Genomic DNA, 27,820 nt, shown 5'->3' with positions numbered 1-27,820 from the left:
TGACCTAGGTCAGCGAGCGTCCCCAGCCTCCCTCAGCCTCAGGGGCCTCGAGGGCCACAAACACTGTTCTGAAAGGGAATTGCAAATCCTCACTGAGGCTGGGCGAGAGAGACCAGGTAAAGCCCGCAGCGGGCTGTGGGACCTTAAGCCATCCCTTTGGCCCTCAGAGCTCGCCCATCCTCTCAGGAGAAGTCCCTTCCATACTGACCCCCACACCCTGAGATCTGTCCAGGGAACCGGAGCCCTGAGCCCACAGACAACTCACTGGAAATGTCTCTCCTCGCCCAGCCTGGCTCCATCTCGCCGCAGCTGCAGCCGGAAGGGGAGGGTGCTGTACACAGAGCAGGAGACCAGCAGGGGCTGCTGCAGGTAGCCGTGGATCATGGGGGGCATGCTGACCAGTGGGGCACCTGCATGCAAGCAAGACACTCAGAGAGCTCTACCCTGAGCCCCATAGCCCAGCCCCTTAGCTATGCAGAGACACTGAGATGAAGTAGGACTGGAGGCTGGCCTGGTCCAATTCCTGGATGCATTCAATGGCCTCCAAAGGCAGGTCACCCCACTTCTCTGTGCTTCAGCTTCCAAAGCCCAGCAAAATGAGGGTGATGGTGAGGCTTTGATTGCGTGGGGCTGTTCTGAGGAGCCGGTGACAAGTGGCAGCAGAAAGCTTCACCAGCTCACCAACGGCAGCTTCTTTTGTTGGTGTGTGTGCGTGTGTTCCTAAGTGTATAGATACATGTCTGTGGGGGTGGGGGTACATGTGCATAAGAGTGGATGTGCATATGGGAAGTTAACGGCTGTGATGGTTCATCTCTGGTTGTCAACTTGACAGGATCTGGGATCCTCGTGGAGACAAATCTCTGGTCATGCCTGGGAGGGATTTCATACACTAGAGGAGAGATGAGCGGGGAGGACCCAGCCCGGCTGGGCAGCACCATTCCCAGCACTGGGGTTCTGAACTGTACAGAAGGAGGAAGTGAGCTCAGCACCAGCGTGTAGCTCTTTCTGCTTCCTCCCTGTGATGTGATGATGCAGAGGCAACTTCCTGCTCCTGCCATGCTTTCCCCGCCACGAGTGACACCCCTGGAAACCAAGCTGAAAATGCATCTCTTTTGGGGGGGGACAGGGTTTCACTCTTAGTCCAAGCTGACCACTCTGTAGTCTCAGGGTGGCCTCGAATTCATGGTGATCCTCCTACCTCTGCCTCCGCCAAGTTCTGGGATTAAAGGCGTGCACCACCACGCCTGGCTTGAAAATAAATGTTTTTATTCCTTAAGCAGTTTCTGGCTAGGGATTTTGTCCTAGCAAAGAGAAAATAACTTATAAAGACGTCAATGTCAAGATGGGGAGTGGCTCAGTGGTAAAAGGCGCTTGTTTGCAAAGCCTAATGATGTGGGCTGATTTCCCCAGTACTCATGTAAAAGCCAGATGCACAATGTGGCACATGCATCTGGAGTTTGTCTATAGTGCCAAGAGGGCCTGGCATGTCCATACACTTTCTCTTTCTCTCTCATGCAAATAATTTTTTAAAAAATTTTAAAAAGAAGTCAAGGGCAGGGAGGAGGGAAATGATGGTACCAACACATGATATATCCAAACAAAGTTTCTACTTAATTAAAACAAGGGGGTGGAGAGATTGCTTGGTGGTTGTGGTGGTTTGATTCAGGTGTTCCCCCAAAACTTAGCTGTTCTGAATGCTAGGTTCCCAGCTGATGGAGATTTGGGAACTAATGCCTTTTGGAGGCAATGTATTGTTGGGGGCAGGCTTATGGGTATTATAGCCAGTTTCCCCTTGCCAGTGTTTGGCACACTCTCCTGATCTTGTTGTCCACCTGATGTTGGTCAGGAGGTGATGTCCACCCTCTGCTCATGTCATTGTTTCCCTCTGCCATCATGGAGCTCCCCTTTGAGTCTGTCAGGCAAAATAAACCCTTTTTTCCCAAAAGCTGCTCTTAGTTGGGTGATTTCTGCCACCAACGTGAACTTGACTGCAATAGTGGTTAAAGTGCTTGCCTGAAAAGTTAAAGGACCCATGTTCAATTCCCCAGGACCCATGTAAGCCAGATGCACAAGGTGATGCATGCTTCTAGAGTTTGTTTCCAGTTGCTAGAGGCCCTGGAATGCTCTCTCTCTCTCTCTCTCTCTCTCTCTCTCTCTCTCTCTCTCTATCTCTCTCTCTATCTCCCTCCTTCTTTCAAATAAATTAATTAATTCAATACATTTAAAAAGGAAGAAGTCAGGCTGGAGAGATGGCTCAGTGGCTAAGGTGTTTGCCTGCAAAGCCTAATGACCTAAGTTTGATTCCCCAGTACCTACGTAAGCCAGATGCACAGTGATGCATGCATCTGGAGTTTGTTTGCAGTGGCTGGAGGTCCTGGCTGCCCATTCTCTCTCTCTCTCTCTCTCTGTGTCTCTCTTCTATTTCTCTCTGCTTGCAAATAAATAAATAAATGTTCTTTAAAAAAGAAGTCGATGACAGGTGTCTTCCTCAGTAGTCTTCTGTCTTATTTCTTTAAAACGTTTTTTATTTATTCATGAGAGAGAGAGAATGGGCACACCAGGGCCCCTAGTCACTGCAAATGAACTCCAGACACATGCACCACCTCATGCATCCAGCTTTACGTGGGTCCTGGGGACTTGAACCTGGACCCTTAGGCTTGGCAGGCAAGTTCCTTAACTGCTGAGCCATCTCCCCAGCCCCTCTGTCTTATTCTTCTTCTTATTATTATTATTTTAGACAGAATCTCTTACTAAACCTCAGCAGTTAAGCTAGTCTGCCTGACCAGCGAGCCCCAGGGATGGTCCTATCTCTTCTTCCGCAGCACTGGGGTTACAAGCTGTTACGTGGATGCTAAGAATCCACACTCAGGTCCTCGCGCTCCTCCAGTAAGCACTAGCCACTGAGCTCTCTCCCGGCCTTCTGAGATCATTCAGCCAACAGTCGAGAAGCATCAGCCCCTTCCACCCTTCCACAACGCGCAGCCGGGTTGTGCCGGGCGCACTCTGCTACCTGAGGAAAGGCTCCCCCCACTGGATCTCAGACTCCCCTGTGGTGTGGTTAGGGCTGTGCAACTGCTCCTTTGTCCACAGGGTCAGCGTTACCCACATTTGCTGGAGGGGAACCCTTTCCAGATAAAACAAGCTCAGCTGGGAGATGGCTGTGAATACAAGATTCACATGCATTTTTTGAGATAAAAAAATGAAAGACTTCAATGAAATCCCCCAGCTTGTGATGAGTCCCCTGGGGCCCCCATCAGACACCACTGATCCCTCCCCCGCTTGTCTGACCCTGGTCTGGAGGTGACACATTCTCTTTCCCTATTAAAATTGCTTCTGCAGTGGTGTCTGAGAAAGTCCACAGCAAGGTCAGCAGCAGTGGCCCATGGGCATTGGCCAGCCCAGCGTGTGCTCAGCCCCCACACTGACTTCTTCACGTCTCCGCCAGAGAGGACAGCCGCCCAGAAAGATGCTCCAAGGGTGACACAATCCTCAAGACATCCTCAGAGAATGATCTGGGGGTGGGGAGGGTGGCTGGTGACATCATGCCCCAGGCTGCTTGCCATGTCCCAGGGGAGAGGGGTGTCGGGCCATTCAGCCACGTCCTCAGCCGTGTGTGCAGTGGCCACCCCTGCCCCTCACACACCGGGAGCCCCTGCTAGCCAGAGTTCAGCTCTTCCTCCTCTGAACTGGAAGGAACCACGGACCCTGAGGCTACCCGACAACCCCAAATCTGGAGCCCCCCTTGCTCTAAGGATATCCTCAGCGTCTCAACTCTGAAAGAGGGGAGGAAGATAACATGCTAAGCCCACTCCACCCCTATCTAGAGCTCAGATAAGGACCAAAGCCCAGAGCTGCTGCGCCCAACCTGTTGGATCTATCAGAAAACAAGTCTTATTTTCTGGCTAAAATCCTTCCTGAAAGATCTTCTTTGGGGATGTAAAACAAAAACCCTGAGAGGCCCAGGAACTCCAGTAAGGGGAAGAGGCTGGGAGTGAGGGACCACAGCCAGCTCTTCCAGTCCCCCACCCGGTGGGCATCATGGGCAAGCTCAGGAGCTGGCCCTCCCTCACTCCCTGCCTGCACCCTTATTTGAAGTGGACAGAGGGACTGCCCCTGCTGAGGTCCCATAAGAAGTGTGGAGTGCCAACAAGGCCCACCTCTGTGGGCTCCTGCAGGGAAAGGGAGACAGAGAACATGAGGACTGAATGGAGCCAGACCAGAAAGCCAGGTGATCGGCGAACCCACGCGCCCCTGCTGGGACCACAGGCGGAGCTGGGAAGCCCCACCCTGCTTGGAAGCACCTTAACTGGAACCAGTGGAAGCTACCAAGGTGGCCAGCAGTGACATCAGCAGCTGTCAACCTTGTCCATAGGTCCATGTTCCCCAGCATGGTCTCTAAGCACCCCAGTGCTGCTCACTGGGTGCAATGGCTCCCAGAGCCCTCTGAGAAGCCCCAGGAGGTGGGCAGTCTCTGTCTTCTCTTCACGGTGTCCCAGCACTTCTTCACAGAGAAGCTCAGTGGGGGGTGGCCCCTCTGTCCACTTCAAAGTGAGGGCACATCTCCCCTCAGAACTGCTGTAAGTGCTCAGTGGGCCAGGCAAGGCAAATACTGGGCCCAGGACTCACCCACGGAAAGGGCTCAAGATGGTGATCAAAATTAGTCTTTCCCGCTGGGTGTGGTGGCACATACCTTTAATCCCAGCACTTGGGAGGCAGAGGTAGGAGGATCACCATGAATTTAAGAGAACCCTGAGACTACAAAGTGAATTCCAGGTCAGCCTGGGCTACAGTGAAACCCTACCTTGAAAAACAAACAAAAAATATTTAGTCTTTCCCACACTTCTGACCATGGTAGCACCTGAGATTGTGAATGCCTGTGTCTGCTTTGCCCACTGCTGTTTCCACAATGCCCAGAACCATGATGCCTAGTTAGTGGGCCTTAGGAAGAACGGTGGATGGATGGCTGAATAGGTGGGCGTAATGATGGATGAATAAATGGATGGATTAATAGATAAATATATGTGGATCGATGGGTGGATGGATGGAATAGAAATGGATAGATAGATAAAAGCATATTTAAATGTATCGATGGCTAGCTTATTGGATGAAAAGGTATAGGTAGGTGGGCAGATAGATGAATGGATAACATGTAGTTAGGCAGGTAGATGGATGGATAGTAGGTAGGTGGGTGAGTAGATGGGTGGGTGGGTGGGTGGGTAGATGGATGGATGGATGGATGGATGGATGGATGGATGGATGACTTTGTTCCAAACCCTTGGTCCAAGGACCACATTCGAAGTAGCTCTCAGCATTCAGCATGATCCCTTACAGCGAACAGCTGTGCATAAACATTTCCTAATCTAATCTGACCAGGGCAGGCTTCCAGAAACACCTTGGACTCTGCATGAACTAATCACTTACCTGGGGCCACCCCACTGTAGGAAACTCCAGAGACACGGAGAAGGGGGTTTCCCTCGTGATCCTTGCCCTTCACCTTGAGATAGAAGCGTTCCTGCGGCACATGGAAGGGCGGCCCAGCCCACAGCTGATGAGTGGATTCATTGGAAAGGGGCCGTGTAGGCAAGGCCATGAGCGTGCGCCCTGAGCTGTGGGAGAGCTCAACCGAGTCTAGGTGGCCAGGTGCCTGCAGGCCCGTAGAGTTGATCACCAGGGAGATGGGCACCCCTGCAGAAGGACAGTGAGAAACAAGGTGCTTGGCTGTGAGACCGCCCCTCTGGGATACAGCCTGTTTGGGCCTCCTCCCTTACCTACCGCTCCCTGTGCCTGGAGAGGAAGGAGGGGCCTTGCTACTGTCCATGGTCCTGAAATGTCCATCCAGCCCTTACTGCCAGAGAGAGACATAACTTCCTCTGCAAGCGCAGACCCTGGTGGGCTGAAACTGGGAAAAGACTAGCATCTCCTAGACCCCATTGGCCCTGGTGCTGGCAGTTATTGGACAGGGCTGTCAGATGAGGGGTATGGCCCGGCTTTGGAATCACCCTACTTCTCCCTTGCTCAGCTGTGGTTCGTTTTCATCTTGATGGAAAGGTGGGACTTTTCACACTCTCACTGAAGATGAAGAACTGGAGTCAGATTTTGCCACTTTCTTAGTTTGTTTAAAAACTTGGGTCAGGGCTGGAGAGATGGCTTAGCGGTTAAGTGCTTGCCTGTGAAGCCTAAGGACCCCGGTTCAAGGCTCGGTTCCCCAGGTCCCACGTTACCCAGATGCACAAGGGGACGCACGCATCTGGAGTTCGTTTGCAGAGACTGGAAGCCCGGCGCGCCCATTCTCTCTCTCTCCCTCTAACTGTCTTTCTCTCTGTGTCTGTCGCTCTCAAATAAATAAATTAAAAAAAAAAACTTGGGTCAGATTTCTCCTTTTACATAGTTTGTTTTTTTTTTTTAATTATCTCAGCCAGGACTAACAGGAGCCTGTGGGTGTGGTTGCTGTGGCCTGAGCACTCCTTTGTCATGTTTGAGACATTGAGTCTGGAGAGGGCAGAGAAGAATGTAAATGCCCTGGGGCGTCTGGACCACCTTGTCTGTCAGTGCTGGCTTACTGCCAGTTACAGCAGTCAGCTACCGTGTGTACTGGAAGCTCCCTGTGGACAGCCAGTGGTGTGTACTGGATGCTCCCTGTGGACAGCCAATGGTGTGTACTGGATGCTCCATGTGAACAGACAATGGTGTGTACTGGAAGTTCCCTGTGGACAGCCAATGGTGTGTACTGGAAGCTCCCTGTGGACAGCCAATGGTGTGTACTGGATGCTCCCTGTGGACAGCCAATGGTGTGTACTGGAAGCTCCCTGTGGACAGCCAATGGTGTGTACTGGATGCTCCCTGTGGACAGCCAATGGTGTGTAGCTAATGCTCCATGTGATCAGCCAATGGTGTGTAGTGGAAGCTCCCTGTGTTCAGCCAATGGTGTGTAGTGGAAGCTCCCTGTGTTCGGCCAATGGTGTGTACTGGATGCTCCCTGTGATCAGCCAATGGCATGTTACAACTGCTCTCTCTGGTCAGCCAATTGTGTGTGCTGAATGTCCTGCTGTCAACCAATGGCATCCAACAGCTGCTCCCTGAGTCCAGCCAATGGTGTGTACTGGAAGCTCCCTGTGGTCAGCCACTGGCATGTGCTGGCCGCTCGTTATGGTCCATGTAAGCAAAGACCAATTAGTCATGGACTTCCCTACACCTTGCTCCCTGCACACAGGCCAAGTGCCAAACACTTTCTACTATTTCCACTTCTCTCCCTCTCTTCCCTCTTTTCTCTCTTCTACTACTCCTTCCTCACAGTGCCGAGGAGGAAGCCAGTGACCTACATCCCCAGCCTTTTTGTCTATTTTAAATTTATTTATTTATTCATTTGAGAGAAAGATAGAAATAGGGAGAGAGAGAGAATGGGTATGCCAGGGTCTCTAGCCACTGCAAACGAACTCCTGACGCATGTGCCACCTTGCGCATCTGTCTTACGTGGTTACTGGGAAATTGAACCTGGGTCCTTAGGCTTCACAGGCAAGTGCCTTAACCACTAAGCCATCTCCCCAGACTCCCTTTTTTCTTTCTTTTTTGAAAAACCTTTTGTGGGATGGTAAGATAGCTCAGTGGTTAAGAGCAAAATCTGCCAGCCTAGGTTCAATTCCTAAGCCACCTACATAGGCTGGATGCAAAAAGTGACACAGGTGTCTGCCATTTGCTTATAAAGGCAGGGGCCCTGTTGTGCATTCACAAGCATGAATACTGGCATACACACTCAAAAACATGTAAATAACTAATATTTTTGTTCATTTTTATTTATTTGTTTGAGAATGACAGACAGAGAAAGAGACACACAGAGAGACAGAGAGAATGGGTGTCCCAGGGCCTCCAGCCACTGCAAACGAACTCCAGACGTGTGTGCCCCCTTGTGCATCTGGTTTACTTGGGTCCTGGGGAATCGAGCCTCAAACTGGGGTCCTTAGGCTTCACAGGCAAGCGCTTAATCACTAAGCCATCTCTCCAGCCCCAAATAACTAATTTTTAATTGGAGAGTTAAAAAAAAACAGGACACTAGCACAGTGCTAAAATTTCATCTCTGTGGACTAAGCCAATGGTACAACTTCACCACGATGGGGCTCATCCTATAGGCACACGCAGACCTCCCAAAGCCAGCATCATCTGCGGAGTTCAGGACAGGTACCTTGCAAAGGCCACTCGATGGTGTGGTTCAGGTCCAGAGAGGGCTGCGTGGTGAAGCCGGCTCGGAAATTGATGTTGCTGATGCCCGTGATTCTCACTGAGTGGCGGCCACCACTGTAGACCTAGCACATGTTCCGATCCATGTCACCAAGGATGGCGATCTCCAGGACCCCAGCCCCGAAGCTACACCAGAGTTCCCTTGCCTTTGCAGACGTGGGAACAACTTACCTGCTCTGTAAGTGAGGCTCGGAAGCCTGCTCACATCTCCTCACCATTCTAGAGGTTCCGTCACCCTGCCTGGTCCCCTGCTTGTCTAACTCCCTGCCTCACCACCCCTGCCAACACTTTAGCTCTGGCCTTTAAAAGAACCTGAGATTCGGGGGCTGGGGAGATGGCTCCGTGGATAAAATGCTTGCCGCACAGGCATGAGGACCAGAATCTGGATCTCCAGTAACCACATATGTGCCAGGTAGACGTGGCAGCCCACCTCTAACCCCAGTGCCCAGGGAAATCCCCAGGGTTTTAGCTGAATCCATGAGCCCTGGGTTCAAGCGCAAAACCCTGCCTCAGTAAATAAAGAGGAGAGCAGTAAATAAATAGGAAGGTATGCACTGTCAACCTATGGCCCCCACATAAGTACACCCATGTAAATACATGGGGAGACACCCACTGTTGACCTATAGCCATACACGCATGTGCAGGTGCACTGGCACACATGGCAACATGCAAACACACACATGCACATCCACCACATATGCAAAAGTGAGAAGATGCTAAAGTCTGGAAAGGCAGGTGGTCGGGGCAGCCCCTTCTCCTACAGCAGCCGCCTTGATGCCTGGCTCCTGGGTGGTACCCCAGAAGTGTGCAGTCAGGCCCTTCCAGGCAGCGGCCAGAGCCATGCCAGGCCACTTTCTCCATCCCTGGCTTCCAGCACCTTGCAAATACAGCAGGTGCCCTGCCAGCCCTGTCCCTCGGAACCCCCCCCCAACTTCACTATCCACCTCTGAAAAAAGGAGCTGTTTCTCCAAGTCCCTCTTGAGTGTTCCCAAGATCGTCACAAGCCACTCCACTTCCTCACTCCTGCAAAGCAGAGTGCTCCTGGTCCCATTTACCCCTGTTGCTATGCCTACTTCCCTGCATCCACACTCCGGCACCCACAACAACTCCAGGCTCTCCAGGGAGGAAGGAGGGGCATGGCTCCACCCAGCAACCCAGTGATCCTACCTTGATGGCCCACAGCCCAGGGTGCTCAGGCTTAAAGGCCACGACCTTGGCCGAGTCTGGAATGTTGAGGAGTACGTTGAGGCCCTCATCCTTCTTCAGGATCCGCCCTGCGGAAACCCCAGAAACTGCTCAGACCTCAGTCAACTCATGGCCCGCCAACATCAGCCTCAGACTTGCAGGACTGACAAAAGTACTGGCATGATTTTAATACCCGCCCCCCCACACACACACTTGACTGCCTATAGCCTTCCACGGGCCTCCTCTCTCTGCCACATGGTGTCGCCTCCTCACGGTACAGCCTTCTTCCTGGAACCTTGGGTCTGATGCCCCTGTCCCCAGGTCCTCTTTTTGTCCCATCCTTAGTTTCTGGCTCAGTGTTGGGTCCACAGAGGCAGCAGCCCCTTGGGCACGTACCCAGTGGGTCCCGGACTTCAATCTCAGGCCCCGGCCCGCTCAGTGAGATGGTGACCTCCTTCAGGCTGGGGTCAAAAGGGATTCTCCATGTGTGCTCGCCTTCTTCCTCATGGTCTGCAGACAGCAGGTGCACCTTGGAGGCCTGGATTGCTGACTCCACCCACTTCAGCACCTGAGGGAAACCCGATGCCACATTGTCCCCAGGGCTCAGCATGTCTGGCCCACCTGAGGCAGATCCCCGACTAGCTTCCAGCTGGATACAAATTCTACATCCTCCATGGGTTTTGGGGACAAACAAGCTGTTTGGGTGTCCTAAGGTCACCCCAAGGCCCACTGTTCTGCACGAGGTCTGTTTTGCATTCCTACCCTCCTTGCCTCCACGGGTTCCAGGCCGCCACCAGAGGACAGGTGTGAGGGCGCAGTATGAGCACGCGCCTCTGCAGGGACAGCGCTCTCCCGCTTCTGCCTCTGGCCCCACCACCTCCTCCAGGAAACCCTCTTGCAGCCTCTGGGGAGACATGGAATCCCCAAGCCCCCAGGGGCCTCCCCAGGCTGCTCCCCTCCCAGCAGGGTGTGATGGCCCTCTATGCACCACCATGAGCACCCAAAGGGAAGCTCACAGGTTTCCTCTTGTGACAAATGGAAGAGAAGAGAGGTGCCGAGGTGTGTGGGGGAGGTCAAGTGTATGACCAGACACTCTAGGTGGAAACCGTGTGATGGCGCACGCCTATAATCCCTGCACTTGGGAAACAGAGACAGGAGGATCGGGAGTTCGAGGTCGTCCTTGACCACATAGCAAGTTCCAGGCAGGTCTAGACTAAATGAAAACATGTCTCAAAAGAAAAGAAAAATCTTCCACATGAGGCTGGAGAGATGGCTTAGTGGTTAATTCAGCTGCTTATGAAGCCTGGTGGTCTGGGTTCAATTCCCCAGTGCTCACGGAAATCTAGGTGCACGAAGTGGTTCGGGTGTCTGGTGTGTGTTTGCAGCGGGAAGAAGATGCCATACTCTCTATCTCTACCTCAGATATGTAAATAAACATATTTTTAAAAGTAAACACAACTGATACTTCTTAAAACTCTGCCATATGAGGGTTGCAGAGATGGCTGAGTGGTTAAGGTGCTTGCCTGTGAAGCCCAAGAACCAGCCTCGAATCTCCAGGCCCCACGTAGCCAAATGCACAGTGAAGCAAGTGTGCAATGTTGCACATGCTCCTAAGGGGACACACACATCTGGAGTTTGTTCACAGCAGCTGAAGGACCCTGATGTACCCATTCTCTCTCTTTCCCTCTCTCTGTGTCTCTGTCTCTCTCTCTCAAAAATAAATTAATAACCAGCCAGGCTTGCTGGCGCACGCCTTTAATCCCAGCACTTGGGAGGCAGAGGTAGGAGGATCGCCGTGAGTTCAAGACCACCCTGAGACTACATAGTGAATTCCAGGTCAGCCTGGGCTAGAGTGAGGCTCTACTTTGAAAAAAACAAAATTAAAATAAAATAATAAAAAAGAATCTGCCATATGAAATTTGTGTGTGTGTCCATATGTGTTCACATGCGTGAATGTGGATGCACGTGTGCCACCGTACGCATGCGGAAGCCAGAGGCCACTTCCCGGTCAGTCCTTGCCATTCCACCTCACCCATGGTGGGTCCCTCTCCATCTTGCTCTCTTGTGTTTGTTGCTGTGCTCGCTTAGAGTTTCTGGGAAATTGCACCTCCTATCTTGCAGTCAGCCCACTGGAACTACAGAAGGCTGCCATGGCTCCCAGCTTTTTTTGTTGTTAATATTTATTTTTTATTGACAACTTCCATAATTATAGAAATAACCCATGGTAATTCCCTCCCTCTCCCCCACTTTCCTCTTTGAAACTCCACTCTCCATCATATCCCCTCCCCCTCTCAATCATCATCTTTTCCTCCTGTTATGATGGTCTTGTGTAGGTAGTGTCGGGCACTGTGAGGTCATGGGTATCCAGGCCATTTTGTGTCTGGAGGAGCACGTTGTTAGGAGTCCTACCCTTCCTTTGGCTCTTACATTCTTTCTGCCACCTCTTTCACATTGGACCCTGGGCATGGCTCCCAGCTTTTTATGTGGGGCCTGAGGATCCAAGCCAAGTATTCATGCTTGAGAGGCAAGCACTTTATCCATTGAGCCATCTTCCCAGCCTGTGAACTTGACTTGGAAGCTACAGATAAGATAGAGAGAGCATAGATAAACAGGTGCTGGATAATGGATAGGGGACTGATAGTATAAGAGAAATAGATAATAGCCAGGTAGCTGGTAGACAGATGGATACATAAACAGATGGATGATTGATAGATGACAGGTGACAGATAGATAATAGTTAGTTATAGATAGAGACCGAGAGGTCGATAGATAGATGATAGATACCCCAAGTCTCACGACCACGATCACCACTAGTGCTCCACTTTTTTCCATCCCCATGCCCCCAGGATTCCTTGGAGAAATGGCTACTTCCAAGTCTAGGGCAGGCAGGTTACAAGGGAAGCCAGGGACAATGGGTTATTCTACCAACCAAAAATGATCTCAAGGACAAAATGAGGAGATACCAAAGGGACACAGGACCCAGCTTGAAGACATGGTCGCTGGCTAGAGCTGAGGAGAGAATAATTTGAACTGGGACACATGGGATCGTATGTATGCTGTGTGCCTGTGATCCCAGCCCTCGGAATTCTTGAGGCAGGAGGATCATGAGTTCCAGGTCATCTTAAGTTGCTCACTGAAGACCCTAGCCACCCCACAAAAAAAAAAGGAGACAAGATTAAAACGGGGTTAGAAATATAGCTTAGTGGTAGAGTGTTCACTTTGCATGTATAAGGCCTTAGGTTTCATCCTCAGTACTGCAAAAATAAAAATAATAATTAAAATTAAAACAGTGCAAGCTCCCTTGCCACCACTTCAGCTGGGGAGAAAGAGCCCTGCCTCTCCGGCATGAATCACACTCAGAGACCAGAGCATCCCTGCAGAGAGCAAAGCCCGCTGGAAGAGTGCTTACTCATAAATGTGGAGGGAATGATGCAATTAGGAAACTATCATTTTGCAACCCCTAATGAAATAATCATTTTGGGCAAGGATAGTCGGTGGATGCTAAAAGCCACCAGATGAAAGATTGACGAGGACTGGATGTCCACACGGAGCCCGAGTGTCACCCCACAGGCTGCTGGAGTCATGGTGGGCGCGCGGGGGGTGGGGGGTGGAGGACAACATGGCCTCGCCACGGGGACAGCTGCTTGTTACCACCTTCACCTGCAACCCAGCTCGTCGTCAGCAGCAGCAGGACAACCAGATGCTGTCTGCGCCTCCATGTCATGCAGTGCCAACCCTGAATGCCTCCTCCAGGCACACCAGCTACTGCCTAACCCAGGCCTTGGGACCAACACGGGTGAGTCAGGAAATGACAGGCAAGGGAAAGTGGCAATGACACCATGAGGAGACAACCAGATGAATCCAGAACATGGGGCAAACCCAAGCCTCTTCAGCAACTTGGTGTTATAAAAACAGCAGATGGCTCCAGCTATAAGGGGGCTGAACAACCAACCAAGAGGCACAACACTAAGTGAAGCCTGATTTCATAAAAACTGCTTCAGAAAGCACGTGAGGCAGCTAGGGAAATTCGCACGGAGCTGGTCACACTAGGGAGCTATTGTGGCTCGAACGTGAAATGTCCCTGGCAGGCTCCTGTGTTTGACTACTCAGCCTCCAGCTGGCGGAGCTGCTTGGGAAGGTGGTGGAAACCTCTAGAAGGTGGAGCCTTGCTGGAGGAAGTGGCTCACTTGGGGCAACCTTGAGGTTTTCTAGTCTGTCCCCACTTCCTGTCTGCGCTCTGCTTCCTATCTCTGTGAAGAGCTGGCTTGCCATGCCTCCTAGCCATCATGGACTGTATCGTCTCGAAGTGTAAGGCAAAATAAGCCCTTTCCCTCCTTGGGGTGCTTCTGGTCGCATCATGATAACAAAGTAACTATTACAGAAACTTTATCAATAATATTAGATAATATTATGGGTTAGGATGGTTCAACGATAGGGCACTTGCCTAGCGGGAGCAAGGCCCTGGGTTCCATCCTAGAAAATGTATTAGTTACCTTCTTGTTGCTGTGACCAAATACCTGACAAAACATCAGCCTAAAGGGGGCTGGAGAGATGGCTCAGCAGTTAAGGCACTTGCCTGAAAAGCCTAAGGATATGGGTTCATTTCCCTAGTACCCAAGTAAAGCCAGATGCACGAGGTGACACATGTGTCTGGAGTTCCTTTGCAATGGCTAGAGACCCTGATGCTCTCTTTCACTCTCTCTCTCTCTCTCTTTGGACTTTCTCTAAAATAAATAAAATATTTTTTTAAAATCAGCTTAAGGGCTGATGAGATAGCTTAGCAGTTAAGGCACTTGCCTACAAAGTCTAAGGACCCAGGTTTGATTCCCCAGTACCCATGTAAACCAGATGCACAAGATGGAGCACATGTCCAGAGTTTGTTTGCAGCAGCTAGAAGCCCTATCTGTGTGTGTGTATACCTCTTTCTCTCAAATAAAGAAATAAAATAAATATTTTTAAAAAATAGAAAAACAGGCCGGGCGTGGTGGCACAAGCCTTTAATCCCAGCACTCGGGAGGCAGAGGTAGGAGGATCGCCATGAGTTCGAGGCCACCCTGAGACTCCACAGTGAATTCCACATCAGCCTGAGCCAGAGTGAGACCCTACCTCAAAAAAAAAAAAAAATAGAAAAGCAGCTAAAGTGAATAAGGGTGTATTCTAGATTTCAGTCCGCCACGGCGGAGGAGGCGCGGTGTCGAGAGCTTGAGGCAGCTGCTCACATTCAATCCACAGTGAGGAAGCAGACAGAGATGAATGCTGCCACCCAGGTAGCTTTCCGATGCCACCCACACCTATGAAATGATGCTGCCACTTTTAAGGTGCACCTTCCCACCACAATTAACCTAATAAGATAATCCCTCCCGGGCATGCCCAGAGGCTCACCTAATCTATGTACTCCCTCATAGGTGATTTAAGTCAAGGTGACAGTCACCATCAGCCCTCACAGTAGGGGCTGGGGAGATGGCTCAGCAGCTAAAGGTGTTAACTTGCAAAGCCTGCTGGCCCAGGGTTCAATTCCCCAGTATCCATGTAAAGCACAAAGCGATACAAGCACCTGGAGTTCATTTGCAGCAGCAAAGGGCCCTAGTGGGCCCAATCATTCTCTCACTGTCTCTCCCTCACACATGTACACACCACACACATAGATAAAAAATACTGTATGTCACAGAAGCAGTAAGCAATCACCAGCGAAGAGGAGACTCTTTTGTGGAACTGCCTGCAAGGTGAGTAGGAAGCACTAGCAATGTGGCTTTACTAAGTCACCGCCCATGCTCAGGTGGGTTTTCCAGTGATGACACTGCCTTAGAGTCACTATGCTCTGATAAGTGACTCCAATAAGCTCATTGGTTTACCAAGAAAAAAATATGTTTAAAAAACTCACAGTAGACAAAGATAAAATGAATAATACATGTTAAACTATTTATGGATAAAATGTGATGGTCCAGCAAAAACTATAGAAATAAATAAAGAAAAAAAGATGTCTACAAGGCTGGAGAGATGGCTTAGCAGTTAAGGAACTTGCCTGCAAAGCCAGAGGATCATGGTTCAATTCCCCAGAACCCACATAAGCCAGATGCACAAAGTGGCACATGCATCCAGAGTTTGTTTGCAGCAGCTGGAGGCCTTGGCATGCACATTCTCTATCTGCCTCTCTCTATTTCTCTCAAATAAATATTTTTTAAAGATGTCTTCATGGTTGGAGAGATAGCTCAGTGGTTAAGATACTTTCCTGCGAAGCTTAAGGACCCATGTTCAACTCTCCAGGTCCCACATAAGCCAGACTCACAAGGTGACGCAAGCATGCAAGTCACACATGCATACAAGGTGGCACACACATCTGTAGTTCTTTTTCAGTGGCTGGAGGCCCTAACGTGCCCATTCTCTCCCTTTCTCTTTCTCTCTCTCTCTCTCTCATAAAAAAATTACAATAAGAAGATGTCTATAATTGCTGAATTGTTGGTAGCTATGCTCTTTTTGCCTTTCTATATCTTGAAAATTTCTCATACCAATTTTAAAAACTAAAAGTCATTTTAAAAAATGACAAGTATGCCACAGCTTTAATATACACCTGGGTATGACTACTGCTTGCCAATACCAGTCAACTGGACATGGTTTCCAGCAATGCTGTTTGAAGAAAAAATATGAAACCACATTCAATTTAAGTTGATTGATTAGCAATGTCTGCTATGGTTGAGGTGCAAGATAAGAGCATCTTGCACACTACCTGTGGGCCATTCTGCCTCTAAATCACGGTTCTACAGCTTTGCCTACCATGTGGTTTTCCACAGAAGGGAAGGGAAATGGAAGATTTGTCAGAGAATTAAAAAAAAAAAAAAGAGTGTGCTTTCTTTCAGCCTGAGCTAGAACAGATGTGGCAAGATTTTGGTTATCACAGGATAAGAATTCAGCCGTGTTTTTTTTTTTTCCCCTCTCTCTCTCTCTCTCTCTCTCTCTCTCATACTTGGAACTACTCCACCCTTCTATATTTGCATCGCTTTCTGAGTCAGTCTCTTGAATAGGTTCCACCTGGGTTGGCTAAGGCATGAGGGTCCTTGTCCATGTGGGGGTGAATGGAAGAAGCCACTGCCAAGAGCTCTCAGCTGGAGAAGGGTACCAGGGACCAGGAAGACAGCAGGGCACGATAGCCCTGGACCAGGCCTGGTGGGCCACAGGTGACATTGACTAAGCGAAGCTGCCAGTGGGAGACAACAGCCCCAGGGGGACAATCGCCACACCCGCCACTGTGTTGAAAGGGCCATTACAAGTGGGCTACCATGTCTGCTGGAGTGAAGATGCCCAGAAGTTCAGGCTACCGAGCCACAGAGAGGGCCGGGACATGACACGACACCCTCATAACCCCAGCACGAGGCAGTCTGCCCTAGGGTGTGCTGGGATATGACCCTCTTGCTCATAACAAAGCCAGACCTCCCCTGCAGGGCCAGCCCCAGGGTCAAGGCCTCCTGGGCCTGATGCTGCCTTTGGGGGCTCCAGAGCGGAATCGGGGAGCCTGAGGAGCAGAGTGGCTTCATTAAGCAAAGCACCCTGTTTATTTGGCCAACCCGATAGCTTCCAGATGTTCCCGGGGCAGGGCCTGGGAGTCAGCCATGCACCCGTGCTCAGCTCTGGTCCGCTGATGGAGAGGAAGGAATCTGGCTGCTTCCCTAGCCAGATGACAGCCGTGCGGCCCCTCCTGGCAGATCGGTCAGCTCTAGGGGCCCTTCCAGGACACTCGACAGCCAGGGCGGCCTAGGAAACAGAGGGACCAGGAGGAAGAATAGACCTCCTCACAACTGCAGATTGGGAAACTGAGGACTCGGCGTAGAGTGACAGAGAGAGCACCCCAGTCTAGGGGCTCTGTCCTTGCTCTTGGGGGACCCCAGCTCCTCTCCCCAGCTCTGCCTTGCTGAGAATTCTTTCCAGGGTGCCCCTTCTCTTTTGGGGGTGCCTATGGAATGGAAGCCTGGGAATTTAGCTGCAGCTAACTCAAACAAGGTTTACTGGGTGCCCGGCACCGGGCCCAGTACTGTTCCTTCATCCTTATGAGATGAGAGAGGGGCTCCCATTAATACAGCTGTGTCCTGGGGAACTCACACCCCGCAGAGCTAAGGCCTGGGCACTGGGCAGCTGCAGAACTGAGGTCTCCCCCTCATCTTGCTGGGAGTCCCGCTTTCAACCACCACCCGTCTGCCACTGCCAGGAGCCCATGATAAGGTCACCTCTGGCCCTTCTGATTCGCTAGCCAAAACCACCTTGTCAGAACCCCACCCTGGGTCTTAAAAGACAGGCCACCCCTCCCCGCAGCAGGTGCACAGAGCCTGAGCAATTTGTCACATAGACTCAGCTGCCGCTGGACAAGGGATGGATCCTGCCACCCCAGAACTGACGGAACTGGACCGTGTGTTGGGGGTGAGGACACGGGGGGGACAGTGCTCTCCTAGTGCTTTCCTAAGGCAAGATTGGGCCATCTCCAGCTCGATTGACCCTTCCCCATCTCTCCCTCCCCCGCCCACATCACTGAGGCCAGTGACAGTATGCTGGAGGTTGTGTTGGGCAGATCCTGTGGGTGTCACACCTGGGGCAAAGGGAGTCCTCTGGTCCTGTCTTAAGTCTTGATCAACAACGGCCACCTTTGGAACAGGCCTAAGGCTACCTTCCTACCCCTGTCTATCCTGGGAGGTCAGAGCCCCAAATTCTCTTAAGGAAGTGAACCCTCGCCTTTCTTGGTTACCATGGAACTCCAAAGGGGACTTCTGCAACCTATGAATATGAAACCAAGCTCACAACAAGGAAGAGCTAAGGGGCTACAAGGCAGTGAGCCCTCCTCCATCCCGGTGCCCACAGTGAGTGCTTAGTAAATGAGTGCAAGAGAACACGCCACATGGGATGATTTTGGAAAGGTGGATGGTGCAACTTCTGAGGAGGCTTTCTCCCAGCTAAAACCCTGCTGGCTGGGCTCCCGTGGGGAATGACCGCAGCCTTGGCTACCCCGGCCACTTTCCCAGGCTTATGGAGTGTCTGGAACATCTGGAAGGGGCCAGATCCAAGGCATGAGGAGTTCGTGCCCAGGAACATCCTAGCCACCACCCAGAGCAGCCTGGCCAGGCCGTCAGTGGTCCTACTAAGTCAGGCTCCTCCCCACTATCCCTCCCCCATGGCAAAAAGCTGGTGGTTCACACAGGGTGCCCTTGCCTGGAGAGAGACCCACCTGGGCAAGTTGTTCTCCACAACCTGACTGAGCTGCCCGCATCTGATTCGGACCAAGATTCTAAGTCATTCTGCCTATAAAGTTTTCCCCAGCAACAGGGTCTAAGCTGTGCCTCCACTCCGAAATGCCTCTCTCATCCTTGCCTGGGGCTCAGTGCCAGGGCAGGCTGACATGCCAGAAAAATACAGCCTGCTGTGTCGCACGGAAACATAAACATCATCTATCAACAGGGAGCCAGGCACGCTAATCTAAACACGGCCCCCGAGGCTGATGCTCTCAGTTCATAAATATACACGAAACCCTGTCCTAGAGGCCACCAGCCCGCCTTGGAGGTGCCGCCTCTCACAGCTTCCTCTTCCCAAGGCGACAGGAACAAGGGACTCCACGCTTGCCACCCCCCAAGCTGCCTCCTGGTACCCACTATGCCTGGGTGGCTAGCTGCTTGAGGTGGTAGAGATTCAGTGGCAGACAGGACCCACGTGGCCCAGCCCTCAGGGAGCTCACTGCCTAGTGACATTAAATAGCCACACAAGCATAAAATGACGATTATGTAAAGCGGTGAAGAGAGCTGGGAGACTGTGGCAAGCAGGTGAGGAAGACCTCTACAGGTACATCTTAGCAGAGCCTGGGGAGGAGAAGCAAAGGCCCTGGGGTAAGAAGAGCGAAGGAGAGGCTGGCAGGGCAGTGAGAAGGGACAAAGTGAAAACTCAGGCAGAGGGTCTGACAAGCGTTTGGATATGCTTCGGGGACAAAAGACAGATCAGACTGGCTGTATGTGTGTGTGCTGGGGACGAGGGATGGTCCTGCGGTATTCTGGGTTAGCTCATACAGGCTCAAGAAAGCAGGCTGGGGCCGGAGAGATGGCTTAGTGCTTAAGGCGCTTGCCTGCAAAGCTTAAGGACCCAGGTTCAATTCCTTGTGCCCACATAAATCCAGATGCACATGGTGGTGCGTGCATCTGGAGTTTCTTTGCGGTGGCACGTCCATTCTCTCTCTCAAATAAAAAAAAAATTAAATATTTATTAAAAAAGAAGAAGAAAACGGGCTGCGGCATCAGCTGACAATGCAGGGACCTGGTGACGGTGGCTTGCACTGCCAGGGTTACAGCGTGGAAGTGGGTCTCCTTGCTCTGTTTTACACGGCAGCGAGGTCTGCACCACAGGGAAGGACAGTCATGGTAGAGGAACGAAGGGCCAAGGGAAATCTGCACTAGGGCCTGGAGGGCAAGTGCCCAATACCTGGCCCAAGAGCAAGGTAGGGGGCATTTGCCTGGTGCATAACTGGGTGAATCCAGAAGGTGGCACCTCCCCCAGGCCACAGGGCCAAGAAAGTCCATCCTGCCAGGTCCCCAGCATCTCAGTCCCCTGTGGCTCCCTGTTCCCTAGCACAAGATTCAGGAAGGTTCCCTGCCTCTGCAGAGGAGGCAGAAGAAACCTCATGCTCACTCTTTCGTGAGAATTTATTAGCCAGGCGTGGTGGCTCACGCCTTTAATCCCAGCATTTGGGAGGCAGAAGTCAGAGGATAGCCATGAGTTCAAGGCCACCCTGAGACTACAGAGTGAATTCCAAGTCAGCCTGGGCTAGAGCGAGACCCTACCTTGAAAAACAAAACAAAAGAATGTATTGAGTTCTCACCCCACCATGGGAGCTGGGCTGGACCCCAGGATGCTACTCCAAGCATCAGCCTCTTTACCTGCAGGGTGTACCTTCCTGGGGTGCAGGGGGGGTGAGGCTCAGTCAGATGACATCACCCCGCCAAGCCACCCCATCACACACACTGCCAACATCACCGCAGGCTTAGGGGAGAGGAGCTGTTCTCTCCTGGGACTCACTCACCTCTGTCACTTGCTGCTTGCCTAGCTGGAACACCTGTCCAGAGCTGGTGGAGGCAATCTCCTCATAAGCCAGGTAGCCAGGATGTGTGCGGTCACCACAGTCACCCGTCAGTACAAAGACTACCTGCAAGACAGACACACAAAGCCTGGCTCGCGACCTCTGGGGGCCACCCACTGCAAGGGGGAGAGAGAGAAGCAGGGGCCCCAACCAGTGTGAGCATGTTGCTGGGAGGTGGAAACCTTTCTTCCTCTTGGGACTCAGGCCATCGATCTAGAGATGGGAGTGACGAGAGTGCTCAGCAAATGGGGAGGAGGAGCTGATGCGGGACAAGTGCTCCCTCGGGGCCAGGGACACAGTTGGTGCTCCCCCAGTAGGTAGGATGACGTCCACAGCAAAGCACACAGAAGTGTGTTCATCTTTGAGTGGCCCCTGGGAAGCTGCAATTAGGAGAACCTTGTAGAATCCCAGAATATTCTAGACAAGAGAACAGCAGAACTCTTCTCCTAGAGTGCAAAATATGGCCTGGCCTGCCTCCCATCCCCAGCCACTGAAGCAAAAGCATGTGACATGGACACTGCAAGCCTTACATTTGGCCAGCCAGGCCAAATGAGCCCATGGGTGCAGTAGTGGTGTGTCTGTTATGGGGGAAACCAACCGCTCTCTACCTGGACGGCAGGCCTGCTCCATAGGAGGGAATACATTCCTGATACTGAAAACCTACAACAGGGGTTGTCATGAGCCCTGGGGGTGTCATGTCTGCTGCTGTCTGGCTAAATGTATATACTATGATCACCAAACTGCGCAGTAAGCACTTCTCTTAATATTCAAACCCATATATTAATGCTACTCTCATTTTTGGTTCGAGAAGCTTCCCTTTTCAAATGGCAGTGACCTCTGGGATGACTCAGAAGGCAGCATAGTGCTGAGAAAAAGTAACAGAGGAGCGCTCAGCACTGAAATATCTCCATCACACCTTCCATGGCTCAGGGTTCATTGCGAAAGAGTTGGCAGAAAGAACTTAAGAGCTAAAGGAAGGGTAGGACTCCTTACAACGTGCTCCTCCAAGCACAAAATGGCCTGGATATTCATGACTTCACAGTGCCTGACACTACCTACACAAGACCATCATAATAGGAGGAAAGATCACGACATTGAAATAAAAGAGCGACTGAGTGAGAGGGGGAGGGGGTATGATGGAGAGCAGAGTTTCAAAGCGGAAAGTGAGGGGAGGGAGGGAATTATCATGGTTCATTGTCTATAATTATGGAAGTCGTCCATTAAAAAAAAAAGCATGTGACATAAATCCCCTGTGGCATGCGTCCTCAGAAACCCAAGGCAACAGCAAGGACACTTGAGCCGCAGAGGTCAGGCGCAGCACCCGGCCAGGATGAAGATGGATGAACCAGCACTGACAGGGCGTGAGACCGCGCTCTGCACCCAGAGCCAGCCTCGCAAACACACTTGCCATTCACCACAGCCTGGACCCGGGGGCTGCAGGAGACAAGCTGGGTTTCCCTCTCCAAGTGGAGCTTAAGGCTGCCCTGTGGGGCTGCCCACCCCTGTCCCCATGGCCACTCTCACCTGTGACTGCTTCAGCTGCAGGAGCCGCAGCAGCGCCTCCTTTCGCTGGTAGTCCTTGGCGCGGGCGTCGCTGAACACGTAGATGAAAGAGCCGGGGTTGGCGACTTCCACGGCCGCTTTGATGGCCCCCACACTCATCTCGGGACAGTCACCGCCTCCCTGGAGGATGGAGGCGTGTCAACAGCTGCCACCTGCCTCCTCCACCCAGGATGCACCCAGAGATGCCCCAGAATCCTCAAGTGCCTCAGTGTCCCCCAGCCAGGGGTCAGGCACAGCCTCGGTCTCTCCCTGCCAGCGTGCGTCCTCCTGTGACTCTAGACAAGCTACTCGTTCGCTCGCCAAAGGGAGAGGGACATGGGTCCTGGTGTGGGGACCGTGGAATGCGGGGAGCAAGCAGCAATAAGTACTACTAGTGAGAGGGACAGGATGAGAGCCCCAGGACCCTGTGGCAGCTTAAGGCATAAAGGCCCAGCCCAGGAGACCTGCCTGGAGTCAAGCCCTCAGAATAACCTGCTCCTGCTGTCCATGCAGGGAGCGGTCTGGAGAGTGTGGTCTCCCAGGTCTGCACGCCCAGCAAGCGGCAGCTGGATTGGCATGAAGTGACCACTTCATGGGAAAAAGCTTCCTTCACTTGTACTGAACCCCGTGCTGGGATGGGGTCCATTCCCAGCCCTGGGCAAATCTACCAGAAAACCACACCCACCTGGGGAGTCCCTGCCTTCTCGTAGCGAGTGGCCTCAGTGGGCAGGAAAAGGACAGACAAGGACTCAGAAGTTCCACAAGGCAGAGCTGCCGGGTGGCCATGGGCACATAACCCAGGCTAAGCCTGGCTTGGGGGTCTGAAATGAGCTGTCCCCACATATGCCCTCAACTAGGATCAATGCCTCCCCTTCCACTCATTCACTAAATAGCGAGCACCTGCTCCAGGCCAGGCACGGGGCCTCTTAGAGGAGCCTCCAGGGGGCGGAGCCAGCCACGGAGCCGAGAGGCTGGTCATGCAGGTCCAGGAGGGAGCAGGCCTATATCTTGGTCCCTGGTTGAGACAAAGACCTTGACCTCGGCCATGAACTAAGAAGAACGGTCAAGTGGGTCCATGGGCAGGGCCAGGGGCACTGGCAGGGCCAGGGCATCCCACCTGAACATAGAGTTCTCTCAGCGCCCTCTGAAACACCACTGGGTCAGCCGTGAGGGTCACCGGGCCAATATCTGTGGAAAGAGAGAGTCCCAGGTAGGCTGAGCCCAAAGAGAGCACAGGGACGAGACCATGAGCAAGTCCCCTAAGAGCCCCTCTCCCCGCCACCGACGCTTCCATCCCACCCACTCTTGCCCTTGGTGGGACAGGGATGCTGGGAAGATGGAATGATTTGTTCTGGACCACACAGCAAGTGTTCAACACTGGATAGCAATAAGCATGAAGCCTTCTAGAAGTTCCATCTACATACTTCACATGAGCAGCAAGGGAAAGCCCATAGGCCCACAAGGACCTTTGATGTAGTGTCAGGCTCAGAGTGACCAGCCGCCTCCGGCCGCCACGTCCTCCCTGCCTTGATGGACTGTATCCACTCAAACTCCAAGTCAGAATGAACCTTTCCTTCCTGAAGTTGCTTCTTGTCAATCGTTTGGTTCAGCAATGAGAAAGTAACTAACACAGCATGCCATGCAGGAAAGAGAAGAGACCACAACTGCCTATAATTCTATCAACCAGAGAGATTTGTTTAATTTTGTCTATAACCTTCAAATATTACATTTATAAATAGGTGTATAAATATAGCTTACAAAATGTATACTGTTATAAATAAAATTTTAGTGATTTATAATAACCTGACTGTGTGTGTGTGTGTCTGTGTGTGTCTGTGTGTATCCCTGTGTGTATGCGGGAGCACATGTGTGCACACACATATGGAGGCCAAAGGACAACCTTGGGTGTTGTGACAGGATCTCTCACTGGCCTGAAACACACGAATTAGACTAGACTGGCCGTCCAGTGAGCCCCAGGAATCTACGTGTCTCTGCTTCCCCAGCATTAGGATTACAAGTATGTGTCACCATGTTCAGCTTTTTTGGGGTAGGGTTTAGGAATCAAAGTCAGATCCTCATGACTGTAAGGCAATCATTTTAGCTGACTAAGCCATTTCCCCAATCCTAACATACTGTTTTTTCTATTTTTTTGATTAATTTACACAAATGTACGTGTGTGTGTGTGTGTGTGTGTGTGTGTGTGTGTGTGTGTGTGTAGGCCTGCCAGGGTGTCTTGCCTGAAAACATGTGTGCCAGTTTTTGCATCTGGCTTTACATGGGTGCTGGGGAATTGAACACCGAACCAGCAGGCTTTGCAAGCAAGCATCTTTAACTGCTAAACCATCTCCTCAGCCTCTCAATATACTATTTAGAAGCTGATTCTTTTCATAGAACATAGTGTGAGCAGCTTCCCAAAAGATTCCTCATTCCAAGATCATTTTTAATGGCTACAAAGTATTTCCTTGGCTTAGCATGGAAGAATGGCCTCACCCCACCCTGTCCTGCTGTTCCCAGCTTTGATAAAGAGCCGCGTTCTCATCTCGGTGCCCTCGTGGTCTCAGGCGTGGCTTCCCCGGTTTCTTTAGACTGCACCCCCCCCCCGCACTGGCTAGGTGATGGCAAAGGCATCTGGAAGACTTTGCACACAGCCTGGGGCTGAAGCTCAGGGTTACAGCACCTGCCTAAGGCCCCGGGTTCGATTCCCCAGCCCCAATAAAAGAGACTGCATACAGAATCAGTGACTTCATAAGATACCCCCACCCTCCAAGTGAGAGGTACATGGAGATAGATCCTGAACTCTGCAGTTGGAGCAATTGCCTCCAGCCCGAGTCTACATGCTTCCACTGGGGTGGCGATGGAGTAGCTTGGCTTTCCACAGCAGGATGAGGACAGGAAAAGGAGTTGAGGGGCTGGGGAAATGGCTCAGTGGCTAAGTGCACTTTCTATACAAGAATGAGAGCCTGAGGGCTGGAGGGACGGCTTAACGGTGAAGGCGTTTGCCTGCAAAGCCACAGGATCTAGGTTCGATTCCCTAGAACCCACATTAGCCAGATGCACAAGGAGGCACATGCGTCTGGAGTTCATTTGCAGTGGCTGGAGGCCCTGGTGTGCCCATTCTCTCTCTCTCTCTCACTCTCTCTCACTCTCTCCCTTTCTCTAATAAATAAATAAAAATAAAATATTTTTTAAAAAGAATGAGGGCCTGAAGCCACCAGAGTTCAAATCTCCAGATTCCACATAACTAGCTGGGTGTGGCCATGCATACCTGTAACTTCAGCCCCCAAAGGGAGGAGAGACCCAGAGAACCTTCAGAGCCCTGCAGGCTGTGGATTCCATAGAGACTGTAGCTCAAAACAAGACCAAGGGGGCTGGAGAGATAGCTTAGGTGGGAAGGCATTTGCCTGCGAAGCCTAAGAACCCATATTTGACTCTCTAGGTCCCACATAAGCCAGACATGAGATGACACACGTGCACAAGGTTGCACATGCGCAATAGGTGGCAAACGCGTCTGGAATTGGATTATTACCATGGCTAGAGGTACTAGCATGCCAACTCTCCCTCCCTCTCTCTCTCTTTCTCTCATTCTCTTGCTCTCGCTCTCTCACATAAAAAAATGGGGGGATTAGAGGGATTGCTTACCAATTAAGGCACTTGTCTACAAAGCCAAAGGACCTTGGTTCAATTCCCCAGGACCCACGTAAGCCAGATGCACAAAGGGGTGCATGCATCTGGAATTTGTTTGCAGTGGTTAGAGGCCCTGGTGCACCCATTCTCTCTATCTGCCCCCCGCCATCTGTGTCTTTCTCTCTCTCTCTCTCAAATAAATAAATAATAAAATAAATAAATAATAAAATATTTTTTAATGGCCAGTCTGCTGGGCTTGCCTTTAAGACCAGACCAAAGAGCAATGAAGCAGGTCACCTGACATTCCACTTTGGTCACTGCAAGCCAGCCCCACCCCCCGCACAGGAAGGCATATGGGCACCACACACACACACACACACACACACACACAGGCATGCATGCACACACACATGCACACATGCACACACGCACCACATTACTTTTCTTTCTTTTTTTTGGTTTTTCGAGGCGGACCTGGAATTCACTATGTAGTCTCAGGGTGGCCTTGAACTCACGGCGATCCTCCTACCCCTGCCTCCTGAGTGCTGGGATTAAAGGCATGTGCCACCACTCCCGACCACATTACAATTTTTAAAAGAAAAAGAGAAGCTGGGGAGATGGCTCAGTGGTTAAGGTGCTTGCCTAAGTAGCCGAGTTTGATTCCCCAGTACCCATGTAATTCCAGATACACAATGAATCTGGAGTTCATTTGCAATGGCTAAAGGACCTGACGCACCCATTCTTCCTCCCCCCCCCCCACCTCTCTCTCCTTCTTCTTCCCCCCTCCCTCTCTCTCCCTGTGCTGGGTGTGGGGGGGGTATACTTTAATCCCAGTACTTTGGAACTTGAGGTAAGAGGATCTCTCTAAGTTTGAGGCCAACCTGGACTAGATGGAGACACTACCTCTAAAAAAAAATTTTTTTTAAATGGAAGGAAAAAGGAGTTACTGAGTTTACTTTTTTTGTTTTGTTTTGTTCTGTTCTGTCCTGTTTTTCCAGGTAGGGCCTGACTGTAGCCCGGGCTGACCTGAAATTCACCCTGTAGTCTCGGGATGGCCTCGATCTCACAGCAACCCTCCTACGTCTGCCTCCTGAGTGCTGAGATTAAAGGTGTGTGCCACCACGCTTGGCAAGTTTACTTTTTCATAGCTGTACTTGACAAATCAAATGTTGGCAACTCTGGTCATTTCCTCTGTTATTTTTCTCGTAGTTTCTCATTGTTCGTTTCTAGTCACTTTACTGGAATGAGACGTCTACTATCAGGACCGCTCTCAGGCGGAAGGTGAACTTCGGGAACTTGCCTTCTGTTGCTCAAGGTGTCCTGAAAGAGCCCATCCCCTGAGGAATGTGCCCCTGGAGACCACGTCACCCCAGAGCAGCCCCCTCCTCACCTCACCCCCTCCACAGTGTGCACACATATGCCCACGCTCACACAGGTGTGCACACTCAGATCTGTGAATGTCCTCCCTTCACTGAGCCTGCCACGGTTGCCGATTGCTGTGCTCAATCCCATCATTTCTGGGACAAGACCAGCTTTCAGGGTGCCAGGAATGGGCCCAGTGCGCAGGGACCGCCCGCTGCCCACCCATTAGCCCCTCCAGGCAGAGGCAGAGACAGATGTCACGCTGTCACTAGTGAGCACTGGCCGCGGCCACCGTCCTCGTTTCTCACCCTGCTGCGCCATCATCATTCCCTGTTCCAAAGCTCCCTGAGAAAAGGGAGCCCCGGACCCATCTTCCGGAGGGACCCAGAGCGAGGCGGCGCAAGGGCAGTGCACTCAGCTTGTCCCTGCTGGAGCCCAGCCCAGGGCGAGTTCTGAGCCCTCTCCTCCTCCTCTTGTCCTGTCTGGGTGAGAAGCCCCAGCCACCTGGCACGCATGTCCCCAGGCACTGTGGCTGAAGCAATTGCTGTTGACTGTCTTAGTCCATTTTGTTGTTGTTGCTATAACAGAACACTGGACACTGGGCGATTTATCAAGAAGGGAGAGTTATTTGACTCAGTTCTGTAGGCTGGCACAGCACTTGCTCAGCCTCTGGAGAGGGTCATACGCAGGCTCACATGGCAGAAGGGAGAGTGGGCACATGGGGGAGACGAGTATGAAGATGGGCTTACTGCAAAGCAACCAATTCTCAAAACAAGG

At 51.6% G+C, this 27,820-nt stretch overlaps 1 protein-coding gene across 1 annotated transcript in view; it reads right to left on the bottom strand.

Moving 5' to 3' along the window:
• Positions 1-27,820, bottom strand: part of Hmcn2 (hemicentin 2) — a 195,050-nt gene that overhangs the window by 145,689 nt on the left and 21,541 nt on the right. The window contains exons 2-9 of the mRNA XM_012952006.2: positions 23,175-23,245; positions 22,040-22,198; positions 20,459-20,581; positions 9,814-9,985; positions 9,400-9,506; positions 8,177-8,297; positions 5,422-5,685; positions 266-410 (exon numbers count right to left, since the gene is read on the bottom strand). Of these exons, the coding sequence (XP_012807460.2) occupies positions 266-410; positions 5,422-5,685; positions 8,177-8,297; positions 9,400-9,506; positions 9,814-9,985; positions 20,459-20,581; positions 22,040-22,198; positions 23,175-23,245 (1,162 nt within the window). The remainder of the gene's footprint in view (positions 1-265; positions 411-5,421; positions 5,686-8,176; positions 8,298-9,399; positions 9,507-9,813; positions 9,986-20,458; positions 20,582-22,039; positions 22,199-23,174; positions 23,246-27,820) is intronic.

The sequence above is a fragment of the Jaculus jaculus genome, chromosome 1 (assembly GCF_020740685.1).
Source record: "Jaculus jaculus isolate mJacJac1 chromosome 1, mJacJac1.mat.Y.cur, whole genome shotgun sequence".
In the NCBI taxonomy this organism is placed as follows: Eukaryota; Metazoa; Chordata; class Mammalia; order Rodentia; family Dipodidae; genus Jaculus; species Jaculus jaculus.
Note: the sequence above shows the minus strand (reverse complement) of the source record. Positions and strands in the feature narration are given on the sequence as shown.